At 44.7% G+C, this 24,687-nt stretch overlaps 1 protein-coding gene across 2 annotated transcripts; it reads right to left on the minus strand.

Moving 5' to 3' along the window:
• Positions 1-3,826: 3,826 nt before the first annotated feature.
• Positions 3,827-24,430, minus strand: LOC135366425 (ras-related protein Ral-A-like). Of its 2 annotated transcripts, none has more exons than XM_064599117.1 (5): positions 24,267-24,430; positions 19,065-19,185; positions 14,169-14,377; positions 6,745-6,919; positions 3,827-5,791 (listed from the first exon to the last, which is right to left on the minus strand). In XM_064599117.1, exons 2-5 carry the CDS (start codon positions 19,167-19,169, stop codon positions 5,678-5,680), a joined length of 603 nt encoding a protein of 200 aa, XP_064455187.1. In that variant the 5' UTR covers positions 19,170-19,185; positions 24,267-24,430; the 3' UTR covers positions 3,827-5,677. The 2 variants fall into 2 exon arrangements, with proteins under 2 accessions (XP_064455187.1, XP_064455188.1); XM_064599118.1 differs by lacking the exon at positions 24,267-24,430 and adding an exon at positions 23,687-23,709.
• Positions 24,431-24,687: the final 257 nt, after the last annotated feature.

Raw genomic sequence — 24,687 nt, forward strand, 5'->3', positions numbered from 1 at the left:
TACCCGCAACTGAACCTCAATTTCCGCGCAACGTTTACGGGTATAACAATCGTTCCACGAAGCGTTTTCTACGATTGACTAGGCCAAATCCTCCAGCAAGAAAAAAAAAAAAAAAAAAGAAATAGCGTTACATTGATAAGCAATTTCATGAGTTCAATTTCGAAAATGTATTTCAATGGCAAATTGATGAAACTATTTCTATTTGATGACAAACTAAATGTCCAGAAGAAAGTTGTTTACCCCATATTTTTCCGTTAAGCCGTTTTCTTATAATGGTCAAATGACACGTTTCGTACCGCACCCCGTATGCATTCACTCTTGAGGTATATGCATTTACATTGGCAGTCACTAAAAGCCAACGCGCATCGAATACACAATCTTCACATCGAATACACAAAGAGCTTTAAAAAATTGAGCTGAGGTGAGGTGAGGAAAATTTCGAAAAACTTTTTTGATGTGAGGTGAGGGAAATTTCGAAAAACATTTTTTGAAGTGAGGTGAGGAAAATTTTTCTCACAGAAAATTGAGGTGAGGGCGAGGCTAGTGAGGACAAACGCCCATCTCTGGCGACTGCCAATGTAAATGCATATATCTCAAGCGTGAGTGCATACAGGGTGCGGCACGAAACGTGTCATTTGACCATTATAAGAAAACGGCTTAACGGAAAAATGTGGGTAATCAAATTTCTTCTGGACATTTAGTTTGTCATCAAATAGAAAATAGTTTCATGAATTTGCCATTGAAATACATTTTCGAAATTGAACTCATGAAATTGCTTTGTCAATGTAACGTTATTCTTTTTTTTTCTTCTTCTTGCTGGAGGATTTGGCCTAGTCAATCACAGAAAACGCTTCGTGGAACGATTGTTATACCCATAAAAGTTGCGCGGAAATTGAGGTTCAGTTGCGGGTATGCGAATGACGCGCAGTCGGGCGTCAGATCAGCGTCGGGAGAGGAGGGCAGTCCCCGCCCAGATGAGAGACAGAAGCTGCGGAAAGAAGGAAAGATATCCCGTGTACGCGCGCGAAAAGTTTTCATAAAGTGCGCGTTCATAAAGTTTTCCTCGCCTCATCTCAAAAAAATTTTCCCATGGTTTTCGTGGTGGCAGTCGTTGGAACAAGCCTCAGTGGCAGGAATCAAGCCTGCGCCTCTCCGATTACTGGCACTATTCAAAAGAGTAAAGTTAATTCTAGTATTGAGAAAGTATGAAGTCACAATGCACTCCGTGCACCGTCCGTTTGGCAGCATTGCTCCTTCAAGATCCATCTCCTCACAACAACAGCGACTGCTGACAGTCTTCAAACGTGGTGTGGCACTGTTGCAAAGAGACGGACACCAGAGCAGTCACCTCATCTTCAGTCAGGATCCGAGGCTATCGAGTTCGGCAGGTCCTTTCCAAAACCCATGGAAGCGCATCGGGTTCACTGACAGCATTTATATATTGTGTACTGTAATTTCGCGAGTATTTTTTGGCACTTATTCCTCGGGAGATCCAGCAGTTTTTTTTTTTTCGTCATTTGTATGTTTTCTCATATTTGGATATTTTCAGTATTTTGAAACGTTTGCTTCAAAGATAGATGCTGAAAAACTGGCAGCTCTATATTCACTGGGGAGGGACGGGAGCAGCTTGGTAGGTGGACATTGAGAAAGAAAATAATTTTCTTTCCTTTGTTGGAGGGTTCCACATCTACCTGAACCCTCTTGATACACTGATCAAAGTGTTACAGAAGGGACGTCTTCCCCTGAACTAGGGGCTAGCTATTCCCTACATTCCAACTGGAAACAAGGTGAAGGAAAAAAAAAAAAAAAAAATGTGATGTCCTTTAGGAAGAAAAGTGCAACCGGGTACCAGCATTTTCGGCATGTAGCACCGTGTGCAGTAGTATTATTCGGAGCTTTTCAGGACATGCCGAATCTCAAAAAAATTATTCGGCAGGTGTAGCTCAGTTGGAACCCTATGTGTAAGCCTGGCTTGTCTGTCAAAAAAAGGCTTTCGATTCTACTGTGCAGCTTGTCTGATAGAATGTTCTCTGGAAGTTTCTTCCCAGAATAGCTGGCAAAAGCAAACTCTTTTGTACGTGACCCATGCGTGACAACTGACCTCGTTCCGATACCGTTCTTTGTATGTATAGGGTCTGTGGTACCATGGGATGGCTCCCTATGGAATGCAGTCTTCTCTGTCTATTGACATTTAAGAACCTGTTAGCGCCAATGCCATCATTCTACACTTTGGAGATCGGTTTTGTTTGACAATTTCACAGATGTTGCTGGAAAGGCAGGAATTGGAATTATGGATGCAAAGAGGTGACTAAAGTTCTGTGGCAACTGGATGAACCCACTGTGCAATGTATGCTCAAGCTTTGCCATGGGGTATAACTAGGGAGTGACTTTTTGGGGTTAAACCCGATTCCACCTGGTTATTCCCCCCCGAACTGACCTCCGACCAATTCGGGTTAAACCCGATTTCTCCCCAAATTCCATTCACTATATGAAATCCTCAAGTGACGTTTCCACTGAAGACGAACAAAGGTCGCCATGTGTAACACATGTAAGAATGGGTCACTTACGCTCCCAGCAATACACCCATGTATGTCAACACTGTCTATGCCTTTGGGAATTAGCGCTGGAAGGTCACGATCCCGCAAAAAAAAAAAAATAAACAAACTACAAAAAAACAAAACAGAGAGATTAGGAAAAGACTTAATAGATGAGAGGAGAAACAAAATCACCCTATAACACCCGAAGGCACAACTATCACCCGATTTTCCCCCGAATTACAGACATAAAAATAGCGCCCGATTTTTACCCCCCCCCCCCCCCCCCCCGAATCTGAAAACGGCATTTAACCCGAAAAAGTCACTCCCTAGGTATAACTAGCATCTAAGCAGTTTTAAGGAAATCCTCCACGCGTAGGTGACGATGATGCGAGAGAGTTTTTTTCTTCTTCTTCGAAGCAAGATGCCACCAGACTGTATATTTTGGGTTCTTCATTTTCGGTTTAAGCTGGATTTTTCACGATAGTTCCCCCAACCGAACGAGTTTTCAAGAATTCAGGTAAAACCCGATATCTGCTAGAAATCCTTGCGGTCCTTCAACTTGTTGTTCTAGATAAACGAAGTGAATCATAAGTGAATCAGGAGAAGTGAATCATAATATCAACAAAGTGAGCTATTTGTGACAGCCTACTTGTCCTCCTTTTATAATCCCCTCGTGCAGGAGAAAAAAAGACAAGCTTTTGTGGAGCTCGGGCAAGTGTTTGAATACCGCGGTCATTCACTGACCCCAGTTCCGAGCGGAAATATGAAGGTTCATTGCAGTGGCTTGTTTCATACGAATTTTGTTTCACCCAAAAATTGTCCGATGACGTATCACACAAATATCGTAGCGCCACGTTTCTCCCAGAGTTCTTGTGTGTAAATTGCACCCGATTCCCCCTCCCTCTAATTTGAAAAATCATAAAACCCGAAAATGAAGAACCCTATGCATACTGACGTGTGCGAGAGCTTACTGCAAACCTATTAAATCAATGTTTTCAAAAACATGTTGCATTTGTGGTTCCTTTGTGTTAAGAACACATGTCTCCGGCGTACTAGCTGCGATTTGTGTGTCGGAAGTTTTGTACGAGTGCAAAAGGAGCTGCACGGTGGCTTACCCCGCATGAAATTACAGAAATTTGATTATCTACATCAAATAAAAAATTTTTTAGTCAGGAGTTGCACTTTAACTACATACCCTTTTTTTTCTATACACCTCCAATACAGATGTAAGCTTCTTTTCTTCAACGAAAAGTCAACCCTGACCTGCCCTTACACCAATGCACGGTACCTCACAAATGAAGTCATAATTTATTACATGGTTCATTTTACATTTTTACACAGCTCACTTTAGGCTAAATATGCCCCCAAAATGTTGTATACATGCCTGAATAATACATAAGTCGTCACTCATTTTTTGGCACACTAAACATAGCAAACACATAGCCAATCCAATACTGCACTTAGAAGTTATGCCTGCTTACATTTACAAAATGACAAACCTAATAGAGCATGCAACAAGTTTGTTCCACTTGGGCAAAAAAAAAACATTCACTATTAGCTTGTAACTGAAGTTTTCACCGTATAAAGGCATCAACAGCTGAACAGGTAGTGCTCCAACAAACCTCTCGCGAGATATTTTCCGTAAACAGATTCCTAAGGCACACGGGCGTCATTCTCCAATCAATGGCTGGGAATCAAAGGGAACTCCTCATTCTAAAGGTACCCATAGTTGCAGGTACCTCCAGTATGAATTGTGTCACTGGCTCCTTCACTTTTCTAATTTGTACTATTTTTATTGTACGCAACAGCGGACACCCAGAGAAGAAAAAAAAAAAAAAACACACTATATAAAATGAAATTTTGTTTCGACTAAGTGTTGATGCAATCGTGTCATGTGTCAGAGTGATAGGTTATGCCAAAGGTTTTTCACGTGTCTCTCGCACAATTTAGTAGTACACGCAGCTGTATAAGAATTGCTCCTTCCCGATACCGATCTCTTTCACACTGGCCCAGCACCCTTATGCAACAAAATGTCCTAAACAAATTTGGGGCACTTCCAACGGGCCACGGCAGACGTAACTTGTTCTCTAACTTTACTTGTTCAGGCAAAACGATCAAACGAAGAGAAAGGTTTTAGCACTCGATAGTAGTAGTAGAAACACTCTTGCCCACTCATGTTGTAGAAACATGCAAGACGATACAAGTATCATCGATATGTGCTCACAAACTTCAACGCGGAGAAATTATACATTTCCGTAAGACTTCTGTCAGCCAACGTGCGACACACCGCGGATTTCCAACGTGGCAACGCCGTCCCTCCCATCCGACAGAGCTGCCCGGTAACAATCGGCGATAGCACAACGGCAGGGATAACAAAGAAGAAAAAAAAAAGAAAAGAAAAAGAAGGAAAGAAACTGGTGTTACGATAGGAATGTAATAACACTTGATAGGAGATACTTCTCAAAGCCAGATAATTTTCGCAAGTCAGAATTCCATCGCGAATGGGGCACGCCGAAAAACAAATTGAAGGTCTCGGGTGATCAGAGATTCGCCGAAGTTTTTGCTGATCCGAAGATTTTGCTGATGCAAATTCGAAGTTCGTGCTGATTTTCCTGTAACAGTTCTCGGGACCATTTTAGGTGTGCACCCCTATTCCGTTCACCCATGTATCTGGTACAGCCTCGAAAAGTATTCCTCTCGGTTGCTCCTAACGGGGGAATGAACCCTGGGTTTTAATGGCGCTTAAGGCCGGCAGACGACACTTTCACCCTCTACGAACGAACTGAAAGGAATAAAAAAGACTTAGGTCATAGGGATTATCTTATATTTCGCGCATTATTATAAGCCGCACTTCATGTCGCCCTGTGTCTTTACGACGCACTTACAAGATTAGGGTCATTGCCTTTTCAATAATTATGCGTCGGAGATTTCTATCACGGGACATCTCGCACTAATAGATGTCCAGCGCGGTGAAGTGAAGTGACATCTTCTACAAAAAGCCACGCACTCCTTTCGTTTCGCAGTGAAAACACAAAAGCACGCTAGCTCAAGTACTGACAGCGTAGCAGGAAAAAAAAGGGGAAAAGATGCTGTTTGATCGAAGCCACACATTCGCAGTGCCCGGTGGGTAGGAAACGTCACTATAATATGGAACACTTCCTTTTGCCGGGGCGAGGCTTCTTCTTCGGACCGTTGCTCACCGACTTCTCAGCCAGCTTCCTGTTGCGGATTTCTCGCATGAGGTCAAAGAATACCTGCAGTCAAAACACGTTTGTAACGTCAAGGTGCGTTGGAGAATATCATTTCCAGAGTTTTCCCAAGTTTCAAACTTATTTATTTAGAATACTGTCAGCCCGAGAGGCCGTTACAGGAGTGAAGACAAAACAAACAATGCACAACATGTGCATAAACAGGGGCGGATTTAGGGGTGGGGGACGGATGTCCTGACCCCCCCTCAATTCCAGACTTGAACATAGGGTTCAATGGACTAATCCCAGCATGCACCTGGCACTTGTCCCCGCCCCCCCCCCCCCCCTCGGAAAAATCTTAGATCCGCCCCTGTGCATAAATACAGAGCAAAATGAAATGTACAATAGTCTGATAAATGTACGAATTAAAAGCAATTCTTTTAGCAAAGAGGAGATATGGTCAAGAAATGCATCTAACTTAGTTGAACATACAAATATTGTTAGGGAGGGAGTTCCACTGATGTGACACACTGGGTGTTTCACCTAAGGTGATAAAAAATCTACGTACTCACAAGGATTGTCGGACTTTCGGCAATTACCTTCTGGAAACTTTTGCCGTCATCGAGGAAGGTTTTGGACAATTTTTAATTGCGGGAAATTTATGTTTCAATTGAACTTCGAAAATTACCAAGCGAACCTCACTTTTTTTTTTAACAGAAATATGAAGTCCTCCACGGATAACCACAGACCCAACCAAAACTATGCACAGTATCGCAACAGAAATAGTCTAAAAAATGTATGTGAGGCACTCAAATGCAATGTCATGTATGACTATGAATTGTAGGACTGTCCCCTCCTGCCATTGCCCCCAGCAGGGGCTGGCCACTTACCAAACTTTTGAAAGAAGCACCTCCTTCCTCAGCAGCACATTCCTCTGATGATGCTTTAAAATATGTGGTACCTAGAACGTCCCAGTATATACGGGGAAACACAGTAGTATCTCTATGCCACCATCTCACCTTATCGACATTGGTGCGATTCTTTGCGGAAGTTTCAACGTATGGAACGTTCCACTGTCTCGCACGCTCTTGCGCCTCTTCCACGGAAACCTTGCGGCAGTCTTCCATGTCTGCCTTGTTGCCCACCAGGATAAAGGGGATGTTATCGTCCCCTTTCACTCGCAGGATCTGTTCTCTGCATTTACGAAAGACTCCAAATCAGCATACATATGCTGACCAAGGTAAAGAGAAACACTGATTTTAAACGCTATTCTGTTTCTTTCGTGAAGCTTTAACAGTACGTTAGACATGAAAGAACTGGAGTTCTGAGGCTGGAACAACATAGAAGGGACAAATACATACAGTGCCTCAATTTGCCTAAGAAATTAACGATGAAAGATGAAAGTCACTGAAAAGGTTAGCCAGCTGTAGGACTCGAACTCACATCTTCTGGAATGCCGGTCCAGGGCTCTACCAATTGAGCTAAGCTAACACGCCATCTGAGCGACTTCCAAGGGTGTGTCATCTGAAGGGACAAACTAGCCGCTCTCTCTCACTCATCCTCCTTTCACTCTTACATTTTTGCTCACTCATACACACATTCATACGACGGGATCGACGCAGGCAGCAATTGTTGAACGTGAGAGAACTGATGTTCTGAGGCTGGAACAACATAGAAAGAAGAAATACATACAAAGCCTCAATTTGCCTAAGAAATTGAAAGTTCTTTCATGTTCAACAATTGCCGCCTGCGTCGATCCCGTCGTATGAATGTGTGTTTGAGTGAGTGAGCAAAAATGTAAGAGTGAAAGAAGGATGAGTGAGAGAGAGTGGCTGGTTTGTACCTTCCGATGACGCACCCTGGAAGTCGCTCAGAAGGCGTGTTAGCTTGGCTCAATTGGTAGAGCCCTGGACCGGCAATCCAGAAGATGTGGGTTCGAGTCCTACAGCTGGCTAACCTTTTCAGTCACTTTCATCTTTCATAGTACATTAGAGGCAAGACAGTTTGTTCAACCTTCTTGCACAGGACCGTAACTCTACTGCTTCCCCATTTGATGCCTCCGCCCTTACACCAACTGTCAACTCTCACAAGGGTTGTCCCTTCAGTTCTCGGCCTAACCAAGAAAAATGCACGCCCACAGACACCAAACGCAATTACAGCACGTGGGCACTCTTCAAGGGGAGGTGCTGCAAGAAGGGACTACGTTCGGAAATAAAATTCTCTCGTCTACATCGGCCGAGTCTTGCTGGGTCAGGCGGACAACTTATGGGACAACCCTCATACAGTATAACAGTGCATTGAGAAACACATAACCAAGGAACACGTCAGCCCTAAACCGAGTACTTTAAAAACTAGCTGATGGCTCTGATATAATCAATCAGGCAGATTGGATAAAAAAAAAAAAAAAAGGTTGGCATACATGGCTGCCAACAAAATTCAGTTGCTTCATTCGTGCAGAGCGCGCTCTGTTTTTTTTTTTTTTCTTTTAGAATCTTGGCGCATGTTGCTTGGGATACCCGAGATACAGGTCGAACAAGCGATTAATTAATAACTCGGGGCTTCGTGCTGTGAGAAAACTATGACCATCACCGTGAATTCACACGAGCGACATCCTCACGGAAGATTCCAGTGGAAGAGGGGGCAAAGTTCCGTCCTCTGTTATGTTGAGTGTTCACAAGGTGCGGAATATGGGGAGCAGCGTACTGTGCATGAATGACACCATCAGCGTCTTTTCCTGTCGTCTGCTACGGATTATCTTGTGGCTGTGTCGTAAGATATTCCCTACAGTTAGCAGACGACACCGTCAGCGTCTTTTCCTGTCGTCTGCTATGGAATATCTTGTGGCTGTGTCGCAGGATATTCCCTACAGTTAGCAGACGACACCGTCAGCGTCTTGTCCTGTCGTCTGCTACGGATTATCTTGTGGCTGTGTCGCAGGATATTCCCTACAGTTAGCAGACGACACCGTCAGCGTCTTTTCCTGTCGTCTGCTATGGAATATCTTGTGGCTGTGTCGCTGGATATTCCCTACAGTTAGCAGACGACACGATCAGCGTATTTCCTGTCGTCTGCTACGGATTATCTTGTGGCTGTGTCGCAGGATATTCCCTACAGTTAGCAGACGACACCGTCAGCGTCTTTTCCTGTCGTCTGCTACGGATTATCTTGTGGCTGTGTCGCAGGATATTCCCTACAGTTAGCAGACGACACTGTCAGCGTCTTTTCCTGTCGTCTGCTACGGATTATCTTGTGGCTGTGTCGCAGGATATTCCCTACAGTTAGCAGACGACACCGTCAGCGTCTTTTCCTGTCGTCTGCTATGGAATATCTTGTGGCTGTGTCGCAGGATATTCCCTACAGTTAGCAGACGACACCATCAGAGTCTTTTCCTGTCGTCTGCTATGGAATATCTTGTGGCTGTGTCGCAGGATATTCCCTACAGTTAGTAGACGACACCATCAGCGTCTTTTCCTGTCGTCTGCTACGGATTATCTTGTGGCTGTGTCGCAGGATATTCCCCACGATTAGCAGTTTGCGCAAACACTGGATGTTGGAGCATTCACGCTGAGAAAGCTATGACGTTTTTCGCGTCTTCCGTTTCTGCGGGGAGTGCCGCCACAGCGGTCAGTCTGTGCATTAATTTTGCCCCCCCGAGGGTTCTCTAACGTGTGCCGAAATGTCAACACGGGGCGTGCCGCATTTAATGTTCCTCGCAGAAAACAGCATGTCAAAGAAAGTTGTTCCCTGACACCAAATTGCTCGCGTCCTCAGCCAGTCTCAAACCCACACAACCCTGGGATCATGCTACCAACTGAGCCACCGAGGCCAGTTGTACGAGAGAACAGTGAAATAACGTACAGCAGAATCTCGATGATACGAATCTCACGGGGTCGTGGAAAAATTCGTATCAAACGAATTAAACCAAAATAAAAATTGAGGCAAGAAAATAGACAGTGACTGTTCATTTTCCGTTACTGTCAATGAAAGAGGTCGGTTGTAACGCTTTTGGGTCTCCGTTTTTGGTCAATGCTGCCCACATACGCGAGATGATTCAAAAGGCCCAAGCACGTGCTTTCCACCCGCGAGTCACGAGACAGCGTCGTAAAGCGAGCTTCTCCTAAAGCAGCAGACGTTAGGTGAAGCCGACTTGCGAAATGGTGACGCGTATAATGTTGCCACAAGTTGTCCTGATATGTTCCCCCCACGTGTTCTGGGGTTCTGGTCGCTGTTTTCCGCCAGAGTGATGTCACACAGCTTCGCAGTTTATTGTTGCGAGGGGGGTAAAAAGGTCAAAACAGAGATGAGGTGATAAGGTTCTGGGCCGTTCAATCCCTTTGATCTTATCTCCACCAGCACCACCAAAAGGAAAGTCATTGCTTGCATTGCACTACCCCAAGCAGCACAATGTACTGAAAGTCGAGTGCAATAGGGGTGGACGGTATGTGTCTTATAAATGTTCTTTAGTTTCACCAGTCTGTTCAAGGCTGCCCGTCCACCCCTATTGCACTCGACTTTCAGTACCTTGTGCTGCTTGGGACATGATGTAAGGGAGTTCGTGGTGAGGATCGCCCTCCCTTTTCAAAAGACTCAGCAGCATGACGCGCGCGCTCTCACGTCACGGGGGAACGACCTCTGTCGCATCACCGGCTCATTCGTATCATCCGTAAAGGCAAGATAACGCGTTCGTATCATCCAAACTCTAATACATGGGAAGAATAGGCATTCCGGCCGGGTCCGGAAAAGAATTCGTATCATCCCGAAATTCGTATCATTCGTGATCGTATCATCGAGATTCTACTGTAGTAACCAAGTAGGTTTCAACTCTCAGAAATACAACGTAACAATCTATGTCGGGCACGCCGAACACCTCTTTACAGTGATGGAAGCGCCTCGAAGCTTTCTGGCACGGCCATTATCGCAAGAAAGAGTGGAGTCTTAGCGCAGCTTCACGATCGGCCATTGAAGGGCCTCGGGCGTGTATGGTCAGTCGGTTATGATTTGGAACAATCGCTTTCCACGTTTTTCCATTCAATTTAGAGGGGCGAGAGAGGGGGGAGCAGTGAGGTTAACACAGTGTAACCGCTTCCGAGGTGTCGGTGCAGAGCAGAATCCAACCCAGAAGTCGACCTGCGTGAGCTGTGTCTTTCTTTGTCGAAGAGCCAACCGCTCCCCAAAGGTACCAAGTTATAGTGACCGTCGACAATAGGCCTAGACCCTACCTTTAGGAAAACACGCCCTGCTACCTTTAGGAAACGAAAAAGCAGTCTTAGAGGAGCGTGGGAAGTGACGTTTAACGTGGCTCGAAACCCTGCTTCATCTGTGAAGCTGTCCACAAGGAGTCACCATGCAAAATATTTTCACTCTACGTTGTATTCGGGCCTTGAGGAGTAAATGAATAAATAAATAAATATTGTGAATGCACAATAAAATTAACAAAAGACAGTCGGAGAAAGCGGACGGGACGAGAGACACGACATAGAAACTGCTCAGTGCCAACGCCACCAAGGTACAGAAAGCCTGCTCCTTGCCTCCTCTCCTTCCTTCGCTATGCGGACATCTAGAGTCAGAATTCGTCTGCTACCACGATTCACCGTTCTGCGAATTCAAGAACTCGCAAATGATTGCAGCTCACCTGGAACCTGCAGACCTAAATATTTTGACGAAAAGTGCAAGACGCTTTTCAGAAAACCAGTTTTGAGAAAGATTGAGGCCGTTTTGCACTTTGTCTCAAAGTTTTCCCATTTAGCACGCAGGGACGTGATTGGCTACGGCCGTTGAAAACACGATCCTGATTGGTGTTACGTCACGTTGACAGGTGCGCAGGCTTTCTGTATCTAGGTGGTGTTGTCAGTGCCTTTTGCCTTAGCTTTTTCTTCTGGGCTCACACGCCGTTTATAAGCGTTATAAAGCATCTCAACTCAGGCAAGGTGGTCCAGACACCATCAGTGATTTTTATTGAAAAAATATATGTGGAAGCCTGACTCACACGGAGAATGGAACAGCAAGTATTTTTTCGCTAGTCTCTGTAGTTCCTGAGAAAAAAAAAATCCGAAAGAATATGGCAGATCCGACGCGCTTTCAGGCATAGCGATTTTGGCGTTCAATATCTTTCCAACGAACGCGTTCATGGCTTTGAATTTTTTTCCTCACACTGTCAGCTATGTTGGCTCTCAGTGCATGGGTTTAGTTCCAGCAGGGATTTTGTTATTTTGCAGCTAAAAAAAGCAAAGTTGGTGAAGACGACGAAAATCACTCACATTCTTGCGGCACTTGTGTACATGCCAGTGAAACGAGAAAGGTATCGCCGTGTAGCAGAGACTGAGCTGTATAATTCCATATCAAATTTAGGAGTCTAGGCCAGGTTGCTGTCACGCATGGAGGCGTCTACAACATGTGACATTTGAAAAAGTGTGGTTTTTTGAGCGCTCATATCTAAAAAAACCCCCCTCGAAAATTTTTCAAACTTCGTAGGTACATGCTTCTGTATATGATATTTGAGAGCACAGAAAATCGAAGGTTTTTTCCTTGCACAATAAAAGTTAGAGCGTGCCAAAATTTCAGTGTCAGACTGTGGTGCGTGTAATGACCATGGAAGCGCTGCGATATTCCCGTTTTTCTTGTGACAGCCGCCCGTGCTGTTTGTGCTGCTATTTGAGAACCCAAAGAGTCGAATATTTTCCCCAGGAAGTCTAAAGCAGCACGACAGCTTCACAAGGACACTATATAGAGAAATGAAGATTGAGTGTACGTATATGTTACTGTTTGTGTAGTACGTGCATGAAAATTCGATGTTTACATCCATCTCTCTAAACCATGCCAGTAAAGATGAGTCACTATTTATTTACATTCGATTGATTACATTAGCAGTTGTGGCAAAGATAGTCCGACTCGCACGTGTTACAATACTGTTCAGGCTCGAGAATGTTTCTCATCAGCGCATCCAATGAAGATACACGGGCGAAGTTACAATACTGTTCGGGCTTGAGAATGTTTCTCATCAACGCATCGGCCAGCGAAGATACACGGGCGAAGTTCCTATGAAAACGTATCTTCTGTCTGTGCCTATTCATGTAGTTCGCGCAGTAGACACAGTCTTTACTTACTTTCATGTCCATGGCGAAGATACAGACGGCAAAGCAACGACGAGTCGAGTGTCGAAACACAGCTATTACAAACGAAATCACTACTGCAACAGGTAGAGGAACCACTCACTCTCGCAATGACTCAAAACTAACTTGGGTTTTGTACCTGATTCCAGACACGGCTCCAGTGCGGATGGCACTAATCTTGTTGCTCTCCTCGCTGTTCATTAGCAGCAGCAGCGGCGGCGGCTCATGACACGGCAAAGTACTTGCCGGCGGACACAGAAACCGTTGTCTATGCTTCCATGCTAACTGAGGGACGTCTTCGTGAGTAGACAACAAGTACCACAGTCCGCTGTGTCACGAAAAACGCGAATATTGACCAGTGAACTTGTCGCAGCGCTTCCATGGTCATTACGCGCACCACAGTCGGACACTGAAACTTTGGCACGCTTTTGGCGCTCCGCGCCTGGGCGCAACTTCGGCGGAAGTTCAGCAAAAAACACCTTCTATGGCGTGGGATGGCGCAGCACCCCGTGATAGATGAGTTCAGAAAATCCCAGAGTGCTTAGCGCCGCTTTGAACTGTGGGAGTTTACTAATACGAAAGAAATGGGTGGCCTCCAAACCGTTCCGATTTCTCTTCTACCAGTCCATTGTCCACGACGTGTCAAGGTCAGCGAAAGCAAAATGTGAAGGACTATTTTTAGTTCCCCCGCTCAGCAAGCGCCCAGGATGCAATACGTGCGCAAAGAGCACTGGGATTTTCTGAACTCGTCTATTGGCTCAGCACTTCCACCAGTGCCACTTTCAGCAAAATCAGAAAAATGCCACATCACGTTTTCCATGATTTTCTGAGAGTTGATGCTTCACAATTCGGATTGCAGGTAGAACAGCCCATAACGGCCCAAATACCAGGCGTGTGCAATTCCAATGTCTCCCTTAATGTTTCCCCTGTTTTCGTTTAATTTCAGTTGTCCTTAACCCTTTGCCTTTCAAATGAAGAACTAAAGGACTGTAGCCAAAACTGTTTTCCTTGTTTCAAAGGTCATCCCTTCTAAGCAGCCCAAGATATATCAGAACTTGTGTTCTTCGATCCAGCGTGATTATTCAGAGAGGCGCAGACGATGTTGTTGCCAGCAGAACTCGTGGGAAACTACGCATATCTTATTAGCCAGATTTGAGACGCGTCTTTTTGGGACTAGAGGATTTGACCCGTTGCCTTACTCACAATGGAGAATAGAATGACGCATGTTCCGAACAGGTCATACTGGGTGAGAACACCCCCTTTTAAATACTGTCAATGGCGCAACGCGGTGAAGGGGCAAGATGATAAGAATAAGACCAAACAAACAATGTTACCTGAATTCTAATGTGGCCGCAAAATTTTCAGGCTCTTCAATACTGAAGACGCAGAGGAAGCCTTCGCCAGAGCGAAAATAGTTGTCCCGGATGGCGGCGTAGTCCTCCTGCCCTGCCGTGTCCAGGATGTCGATTTGGACTTCTTCTCCGTCGAGTATCACCTTTTTACGGTATGAGTCTGCCTTTGTTGGCTCATAGTCCTCCACAAACTGCAATGTTACACAGAAGGAGACAATCACTGCATGCGCTATAAAGCAACCTGCATTGAATCAGACTGTCCCGCACCTTTTCTGCCCACTCTATATTTCAAGGCTGACTCGTGTATGTACTGAATGCACGGTTCCCACTCCCAATTTTGGAACAAAAATTTGGGAGTCCTTCAGGAACCTTTTAAAGGAGTACAGAGGGCCATCCAAAAAAAATTCAGATTAAGACATCTGATGAAAGTGCGTGTGTCATTATACCGAACAGCGCGAAAGGTTTTGATGTGTGCAATTTGTTTCCCAGAAAAAAACTCGCATAAACATAGCTCCGCGCGTTCACCCTCAACTCGCCACTCCAGCTATAACGAGGATGAGGAGGTATGATGGCACGTCACCGATGACGGCATAAGGAGACTCGTTCTGGTTTGCCGGTCAGTGGGGGTCAGCGCATTGTCCCTTTGCGAGCGTAAACCTGTTTTGCCAGTTTTCCCGGAGAATTGGGGTTAGAAGGAGCGGCCGAAGCATTACCGAGCGAGGAGAAAGGCATTATCAGAACCCCGAACAGCCGAGTGGCAGACGACAGCGGAGTAGCAAACAACATTTCTCTAGGCCAATCAGCGAGCGTTCTCCTTATAGCGTCAGCGCGAGGTTCCAGGCAGATCACAGGCTGGTACTGCTCTTCACCACCGTTGCGCACGGTCGCTTTTTTTGCGGCGTACTTTAAATTCAATTTCCGCGATAATTATGACTCTGTGGTGTAAATTACTTCGCATGGTGCATCTTACTGGCCTACTTACCAGTTTTATAGGAAGAAAACTGGGTGTTAAAAATGACTTCTTTGCTACTTTAAGGTGTGACTCTGCCACAAAAGCACCACAAAGGTTGCGGAATATCTGTCAACTTTCAGTACGAAATATACCTCCCTCCAAAAGTGTGCGGGTTTTACTAGAACAAATTTATTTTCAAGCAGGCATGCAGCCTCTGTCGAGCGAGAGGTCACTGAAAGCAACACTGGGCCGACATCACTCGGTGCATTTTCCCTGTACTGCTTCCGTTGTCCGGCTTGTGTTTTGGAAGAAAACAACCTTCTCACTTAAGCGTATTTGTTTGTACTCCGTCGGAATCGACACCATAATGGTCAGTTCAATATATCATACATCGAGAAGTTACACGTCAAAAATAACTCGTTACGAGTTAAGTTACCGCGTGAAAACCGTAACTAAGTTAATAACGAAGTTCTTCAGCCTGAAATGTAACACTCGGTTACGGAGTTACTTAAGAAAAAGAACGAGTTACTTCCAAGTTACTTGGGACACCAAATAGCACTACACAGGTGCAGCGAGCGTGAGCAGTTGAGTTCGACCTTGAGTTGCCTACGGGGGAGTGCAACACACTTAGCTCGTTTTCGTTTATATCCAACAATTCCGACGCCTTGCATCTTACTCCTTGTGGGCACACAATGGTTCAGCTTAATTTCGATGGCAGCGGTTCTTACTTTCTGAATAGAATACTGTCATTGATTGAATATCGTGTTTTATGGCATAAAATGCCACGAAAGAACCGGAGAGAAAGCGAGAAAACATGTGGACGTGAGTGAACAGCGAATGAAAAGTAACTTGGGACTTAGCTTAAGTTACTTTGGCAAAGTTACCTGAAAAAGAAAGGAGTTCCTCTGAAAGTCACCACGGCGAAAACGTACCGAGTTAAGTTACAAGTTACCAAAAAATGGAACTGAGTGGACAGTGAATCACCTTGAACTCTGCAACATGCTGCACGAGTGGTTGCGGCAAGAGATCTAGCCACATGGTGGCAACTATGTGGAGTGTCCTTTTTTTTTGTTTTGTTCAAAATGCAAGGAAGAATGCAGGTTTCGAAACAGACGCCTCCGAGGTCACGATGCGGTTGACGTCGCGGTATCCTTCTCCGGACGAATCGCCGCAGTAAGGACCTCCGGTTCCCACTTTCAAAATGAATGCGAAGGTTGTATATTCCCAGTGGATATTCTGCTGACCAGACCACAGAATAACGGCGCGCTTTATTCTGTTGACCAGACCACAAGATTAGTGGTGGCAGAATTCGTAATAATGATGCGCTGGTGGTGTGGCGTAGTGGTTAGCATCCCCGGCTGGTAATCAGGGAGTGTGGGTTCGATCCCCAGTGGACTCGTTCTTTTTTTTTTTTTCCTTCGCGCCGTGTACCCTTTTATCTCAGGCGCAACATTTGAGTCTTTTTTTAGCTACACAGTGAATGTGGACAATATCATGTGGGCACGTTTGGGCTAGCACACCGAAAGAAAAAAAAAGTGACGAATTTTTGCTGAAGTGCCGAAAAAGCGAATTTTGGTTAGGTTAGGGACACAACGCCTTTCTTACATTCTACATAGAATTAGGTTAGGTAAGGTTGGGTCAGGTTAGGTATGGTTAGGTTAGGTTAGATTCAGTATGGCATGGCATTTCTCCACACTTGAGGCGGACGCCACATGGTCTACAGCATCGACGGCTAGCACACAGAAAAAGAAAAAGTGCTGAATTTTTGCTAGAAATTAAGTTAGATTAGGGCCACAATGCCTTTCTAACGTTCTAGAATTAGGTTAGGTATGGTTAGGTTAAATTAAGTAATGCATGGCATTTTTCCACACTTGAGGCAGACGCCACATGGACTGGTCCACAGAATAAAACGCACGCCTATCCTGTGGTCTGGTCAACAGAATATCCACTGCGTTGTATATTTGGTATCGAGGGCGTGGTTGGCCCGAGGTACACCAACTTTTTTTCAAATCCTCGCAAAGTCTCGCTTTGAGGCTCAGCCGTCATTCTGTCTGGGATGTAAAACACACGGTTTATGACATGAGAGAATACACGGAGAATGCATATAAGTAGGGATGTGCCAACCGAATACGCAAATCGACGAATCCCAGCTCCCAAAACGGTGAATCCAATCTTTCGAATCCACCAACCACGTTTGTTTGCTTCTTTTTTTCAAACTGCCGACTCTGGAGTCCGCGAAAGCCTCATTGGCAGATGGGTGTTTTCTTGTTTCTTTGTTTACATTGCTCCGGACTGAAACAGTTCAGGTAGGAACTGTTACATTAAAATGTTTAAAAGTAATATATGGTTTTGCTTTTGATTGTTGCTTTGTTCCATATAAATAGCTCACACTCGCGAATTTATGTACTTCTTGTAGCCGCTGAATCGTACGTCAAATAGGTTACGTTTGAGAAAAACTACATGGGTATATTTTCTCCCGAAACTGAACTATAATTTAACATGTTTTTCACTAAACAAATGTATCTTATTCTGCTTCAAAACACTTTTCAGTATGGGTTCTTTTTTCCTTGGCATTTTAAAGTTTATTTAAAGAAAGGATTTTAAAGATTCAAGATTCGCAAGATTTGTGGATTCGGATTCGTCCCATCTCTACATATAAGTGATCCGTTCACAGATGTAACTGATGACTTTGGAACGTTGAAGACCGCGGGACAGAATGAAAAATTGGTTAATATAACAGAAAGCACCACTAAGGCCCATGCCCACTACAAAAGGTGTTAACATCTGTGGTTTTGAAATTACAGTTTTGGCTCTGGCTAAGCGGAACTTGCACCGGCAGCTCTATGAGAACGAGACACTGGGTACTCCGTCTTATGTGTACATACAAAATTTAAGTCATATTCAAATTGAATTCAAGAAAAAGGTGCAAAATCAAGGGTCTTCAAAGAGTGCGAAAAATTCTGGGGCTTTCCAGATCTTGAAACTGGGATTTTCAAATTCCAGGCTGTTGAGATGTTAATGAGTATTTTGTGAGTGCTCTACAATTGTGCCTTCCATATACCAGTGGCACTCAATAAGTTCTAAGCCTCAGTATGATGCAACGCAATGACGCAATGTTGCCTGCATACTGCGTCATACTTCTAGGTAACAGCTCCCAGTCACACGACTCTCCTTTCATTTGATTTCGTGCCGCGCCAAGCTGAAGGTCGCCAGATGGCTATGATTGAAACCATGGTGTCAGGCGGTTGGCTGCGCCCGCCGCACCGGCAGAGATGCTCGTCACCATGGGGTTTTAAGCATTCCCTGCGCTCATTTTCTACGCATCTGCACGCATTACATCCTTACAAGCTTTGCTGTAAAAGTTGAAATCAAGGTTAACGTCAATGAAGACAACAGACTTGTGCATTATCCCAGCATACCTTCGGGCAAAGTGTCACAACCCTTCTAAAGAGACTATCCAAACCGAAACAGACGCTAAAACAATGCAGTCACACGCTTTGTTACGAGGCCCAGAGTAATCGGGCAAGATATTTTAATTAAATTTGCGAGTAACTATTTAGTTTATCCTGTTGATTGTTTAGTTGTTTATAATTCAATTTCGGCTGTACTTCTGGCATCGTAACGTCACTGGAAGTGGCTTTCGGTTTTTGTGCCCTGCCAGGCCACCCATTCGAAACCCAATTTTCGGACTGTTTTATCGCAGTATTTCAGAACATCCCTCAATCACCATTACCTCAGTTGCTCGCTCTTGTAACATCATCCAAAGTGCTTACATGTAAAACCGAAAGCAGACACGAATATGCCGTTCGCCTGGCCGCTCGGTCCAGGTCTGGGCCTAAAAATGCGGCCCGTGCAGTGCCCTACTCCAGACTGTTCTTACCGTAGCACGAGGCCACATGAAACTGCTGGTGCAGACAAGTACTCACCTCATCGTACATAAACTGCAGGGTAAGTGCAGATTTTCCTACACCTCCACTGCCTACCATGATGACCTTGTGCAAGGCAGGCTGCGTATTCTTCGGCTTTGACATCCTTCTTAGCTATGCACTGAAAATAGATGTGCAGAGTTTGTTATGTATGGAACACACAAACACAAAATACAAGCAGAACAGAACACGCTGCCCAAGATAAACAATGGCTAATTATCGAGACGATTCATTACGGCTTAAAAACGTTCGGGTTAATTCTGAACAATCTCACGCGTATCAATCAAGCAGATTATATCGGGATTTTTACGTAGAATAGTACTGTTCACGTAGAATAGTTTTCGGTCTAATTGGCAAAAGAACTCGTTATTCCCAGTTGTTATCACTGAGTGTAACAAACTACCCAATCAACCTATTGCGATTTAAAGTGTTGTCCTCCTCTTCTTTCTTTCACCGAGGCTTCATTTTTGGTGACAAATTTGTCGACGATTTACATTTAAGCGATGTTTATCCGTATTTCCACTCTTGCCTATTTCTTGCCCCTCCCTTCAATAGCATATTAATGCCAGAAGTATCGCGAGTAAATAAATAAATAACTATCTGCTTCGTTCGCAACATGTTAGTCCTGCAACAGATGAAGATACACAGGGGGAAAAGTATTAAGAAATAAAAATAGATGACTTCTCTTAGTATCCTTCAGTACGGAATGTTGGTATGTCAACGCTGATCTACCCAACACATACACGTCAGTGACCATATGAGAGACATGTATGTCTATAGGCCACTTCACCTAACACGTAATAATCCTAGTAAAATATCTGCTTGACAATGGCATCTATCATAGGTGAACTTTGGCCATGATTTTCGAGTATTTTTTATCAAGTTTCAGCAGAGACAAACTCAGTTTTTCCAAATTGGACTTTTAGGCTCCAAGTCGACGTAACACTTATTTTTATTTTTTTTGCCAGAAGCAGAAAGTGCGTGCCAGATTTGCCTCATTTCACTACAAAACACGTTCTCCATTGCAATGGTAACAGGCGGAACGAAATGAGGAAGAGCAGACACGCAAATTATCAGTTCTGCATAAGGCAGGAAAGGACATGGTTTTTTCTTCCTCCGCGTCTCGCATTAACATTTTTATTTTCGTAGATGCGGTTCAGCACACAATGGATGCGTCGTAGTGCAAGCTAGAATACTGAGGAAAAAATTCTTCTACGTGTTATATTTAACGAGATACAAGCCCTCGAAGACACCCCCGAGCAAAGTGCAGACGTCACGGAGCCCAGAGTTGCGCCAACTCCCATTGGCAGCCGTTGGCGTGCGACTTCACGAGAAGCACTTTGATAGGCGTTTCTATTAATTTTGGTGTAAATATTCTGAAACAAATAAAAACAATTACCTACTTCTTGTGCACTGCCTCACCGGTAGCAGCGACTGCTGCGATGTGAGAGCTACGCGAGTTTCTGTATTCACGCTGCCCATTTTCGCCGCTTCTATAACCCTCTGCAACCCCGAAACTTTCAATGAAGCATAATGTAAAACCCCCCCGAGACTAGGGAACACGAAGGGACAGACACAACACGAAGTCTTGTGCTGTGTCTGTCCCTTCGTGTTCCCTAGGCTCGGGGTTAAGATCCATCTTTTACGTTTATTTAAGGTAACCTGGGATGACGCATTGCGGTCCATATAAGGTGGTTGAGACACTTTCATACACGCGGTTCATTAAATAACTGTATTGCACAGCCCTCGAACCCAGTCCAGTGCAAACAAAGCGCAGATGTCACAGACCTCACAGTTGCATCAATCTCTATTGGAAGCCATAAGCACGTGCCTTCTCGTATTTCCACTTTGTTGCACTTCTATGTGGTACGTTAACTCTAAACACGTTTCTATTTCTCGAGGAACTGCCTCATCCCTGATATCGGCTGGCTACCGCCACATATACTCACCACCAGTGATGGCCACTAACTATTTCTACAGTAGTTTAACTACTTTGCAATGGAGTAGTTTAACTAGTAGTTCAACTACTTTCCAGGGGAGGTAATTAAAACTAACTCTTTTACTGCAATGTATTTTAACTACATGTCTAACTACTTAACGCTGTCCATCAACACCAATCCCATCCTATAGTGTTCTTGGAGACCTAAATATGAATCACAAGCAGTGATAAAAGCGAAGATTTAGTACGCATGCACGGCACAATTGCTCTGCACCTCCGCTCTCATCAAACAAGCAGCTCGAGGTAAAAGTCGGAAGCGCAATCGTGCCGTCAAGCTTGAGGCAAAATCGGAATTAGTTGGCGCTCGCAGTAACCTAACTACTGTAGTTAACTACTCGAAATAGTAGTTTAACCAGCTGCACACTACATTTCTGCACAAGTAGTTGATAACTGCTTTTTAACTACAGTCAGGTAGTTAACAGTTAGTTCGTTGCATGTAGTTAACTACTGGCCATCACTGCTCACCACGACCTACTAGATTAGAACGATCATGTCAAAAGGCACATCTTCATAGCACCGCATTTGGAAGCCAGCTTGTGGCGTTACTCACTGGCCCGGTTATTGCTTCCTCAATTTCTGAAATACTTTGATTAGGGAGTGCAGGGAAGTCCCCGAACCGTTACAACGTGGAAAATGTCACACATCAAATTACATTGTGTTTTGGAAAACACTGCTGTTTAAGGACGCTTCCCAGTGTTGAGATTACCAAATTGAGTACCATAAAGAAACTTGCCACAGTTCAAGTTCAAGAAAAGGGTTGGTAACACTCGGGGCTTTCTCAAGTTGCAAGCATTCATCTGCATTCCCGTGCAGAGTTCGAGGTAGCCCGTTACCGTAACTAAGTGGTAACCTTCGGAGGAACTCGTTTCCTTTTTCGGGTAACTTTGCCAAAACTTCAGCTAAGTTTCAAGTTACCGTATTTTCACGCGTATTAGCCGCGGCTTATGCGCGATTTTTTTTTCTCACGGGCGCCCTGCGGCTTGTCCACCGATGCTGCTTATCTGATGACTATTTTTTCCTGGTATTTTCCCCATACGCCGATTTTAACGAAAGGGCCGACAGTGTCTCTGGAACAGCACTGCCCTGCCGATGCACAAACAGTGCGTAACAGGGACGGGTCCACATTCGAGTAGATTGATCTTCCTGGTGCATTCCCCCAAGCAGCTTTAAGGAAAGTGGTGGCAGTGATTCACGTCTTCTGGAAGATCAGTGACCCATCAGTTCACGAAAAACACCCCACAAGGGCACAATCCGATCTTGGTAGAACTCCAGAACTGACCTCCTCTGTTGTACATTGTGCCAAACCCGGAGTACGGACCACAGGGTTTATGTCCTTCTCTATGGTCTCCTTTGTCGCACAAATCAGTCGTCTCGTATTGCCTGCGGCTTATCTGCGGGTGCGGCTTATCTGCCAGAAAATTTTCAAAACGTCCCAAAAAACGCGTCCTGCGGCTTATCTACGGTGCGGCTTATACGCGTGAAATTACGGTACTTTTAATTCGCTTCTCACTCACGTCCACATATTTTCTTGCTTTATCTCCGGTCCTTTCGTGGCATTTTATGCCACAGAACGTGATATTCAATCGATGACAGTATTCTATTCAGGAAGTAAGAGCTGCTGCCATTGAAATTAAGCTGAATCATTGTGCGCCCACAGGGACTAAGATGCAAAGCGTTCGAATTGTTGGACATAGACAAAAACTATCTAAGCATGTTGCACCCCTCTGCAGGCAACTCAAGGTCTAACTCAACTCCTCACGCGCGCTGCTCCTGTGTACTGCTATTGTGTGTCAGAAGTTAACTTGGAAGTAACCTGTTCTTTTTTCTTATGTAACTCCGTAACTGCGAGTTACATTTCGGGCCGAAGAACTTCGCTGTTAACTTAGTTACATTTTTCACACGGTTAACTTAACTCGTAACGAGTTATTTTTGACGGGTAACTTCTCAATCTATGTGCCCGTGACCAGCGCGCTTCATGACAAGGTGGGTGTAACTGATAAAATAGTACAAATGCTTGCAAGCTGGTCTGTCCGCTTTTGTGCCCAAGCTCACGCTGTTTTTTACGGTATATGGGAAGTGGACGTAATTTTTCTTCACAACCACCATTCTAAGGGTTTACACTTTTGCGATAAAATATTGGTGTTACTTGATGAGACTCTGTGAGCACTCCCAGTCATGGATAACGGGGGAAAAAACACTTTCTTCCACCATCTGCGAATACGTCGTGTTTATTTGATACGTGGCTAGTTCTTGAAATTTAGTTCGCATACTCTACCAATGTGAAGATTTTTGGCACAAGCTAAGTACCCTTGGGTGGAAAAAATTAATCCGCAACCCACCACAGTGGCTACACTCATTTATCATCACGACTATCCTTATCATTACCATACTCCACCAAGAAACATGCTACACAGTGATTTGCGCAGGGGTGGCCCTCGGTATCTGCTAGCTTTTAGGGATTTTTTTTTTCTGCCTTTTTGACGGCTATTTTGGGGAGGGGCGTGTGGGGAGCACCACAGTGTTTCTCATGACGATGTAATTTCTCGTATGTCAAGTACGTCTGTAGCACACATGACGCAGTCAACCGACAAGCACGTCTCCTCGACAGGTTCGTCTACCGTACCCTTGACACCGGGCCGGCACCGATGGCCGGTTACTGATGGGTCGTGGGGCGCTGAACGTGAAACTCAATGCTAGCACGTGATTCACACGTAAAGTTCGTTCCAGGGGGCGAAATAAGTTGCCGGGCACGCTTTGAAAACACGAAGTACATCCTATAACTATAACTGACGTGAGAACCAGATTGATAATTGACAAATGCGTTTTCGGGGTGTGTCGAGCTGACGTCATTCAAGCAGATTTGAAACTTTGTGAAGAGGGGGAAAGATACATCCCGGTAAAAACAGTCATTCGGCCAAATTTTCCGGATCGTTTCACATGCCCGAGAAGGACGGAAAAATGCGACTTCCAAGATCCGACAAAAGCAAGGTTTTCTGCGTGCAGCAAACTGACCAATCCCCTGCAGATGCACAGTGAACTTTGTGCGTTGGTTTAAAACGAGACCGCTCCCGTTTACGAAAGGTGTTCTGTGAATCATCAACTTTCTAAACAACCGCCTCAGCTAGGGTGTGGGAACGGCTGGGCCGGCTTTTTGGACGTTTTCAGAAGGAGCGTATCGACATAAAGAAAGTTGTCAAACCTACCTGTTGCGAACCACAAATACTAAACGTTATGAACGATGAGCACCATCGGCCTCCAAACGTACACGAAATTCAAAATCGAGCACAAATACCTGACTCAAACATTTCTCTTTAACATCTAAGCAAGCCAACGCAAACAATTCGGCCGCGCGCTGGGGATGCTGGGAAACCATGGGAAACGTTTACAACGTTTTTTGTTTACTTTTGCTGTTGCTTGGGGAAGAGAAATAGAGCGTCAGCAAAATTACGTACAAAAAATTCTTCAATAATCCAAATATTTCGTCATGCAGACTTTTTAACTTGTTGCGAAGTTGCATAAAGACAGTTAGGTCGATCTCCACAAGATGACGCGACCTACTTGATAAAGAGCATTGTGCAGACGCGGACAAATATAGCAGAGCTGTCGTCGAAAAAAGAAAACAGC

Source organism: Ornithodoros turicata, chromosome 8 (genome assembly GCF_037126465.1).
Source record: "Ornithodoros turicata isolate Travis chromosome 8, ASM3712646v1, whole genome shotgun sequence".
NCBI classification, from domain to species: Eukaryota; Metazoa; Arthropoda; class Arachnida; order Ixodida; family Argasidae; genus Ornithodoros; species Ornithodoros turicata.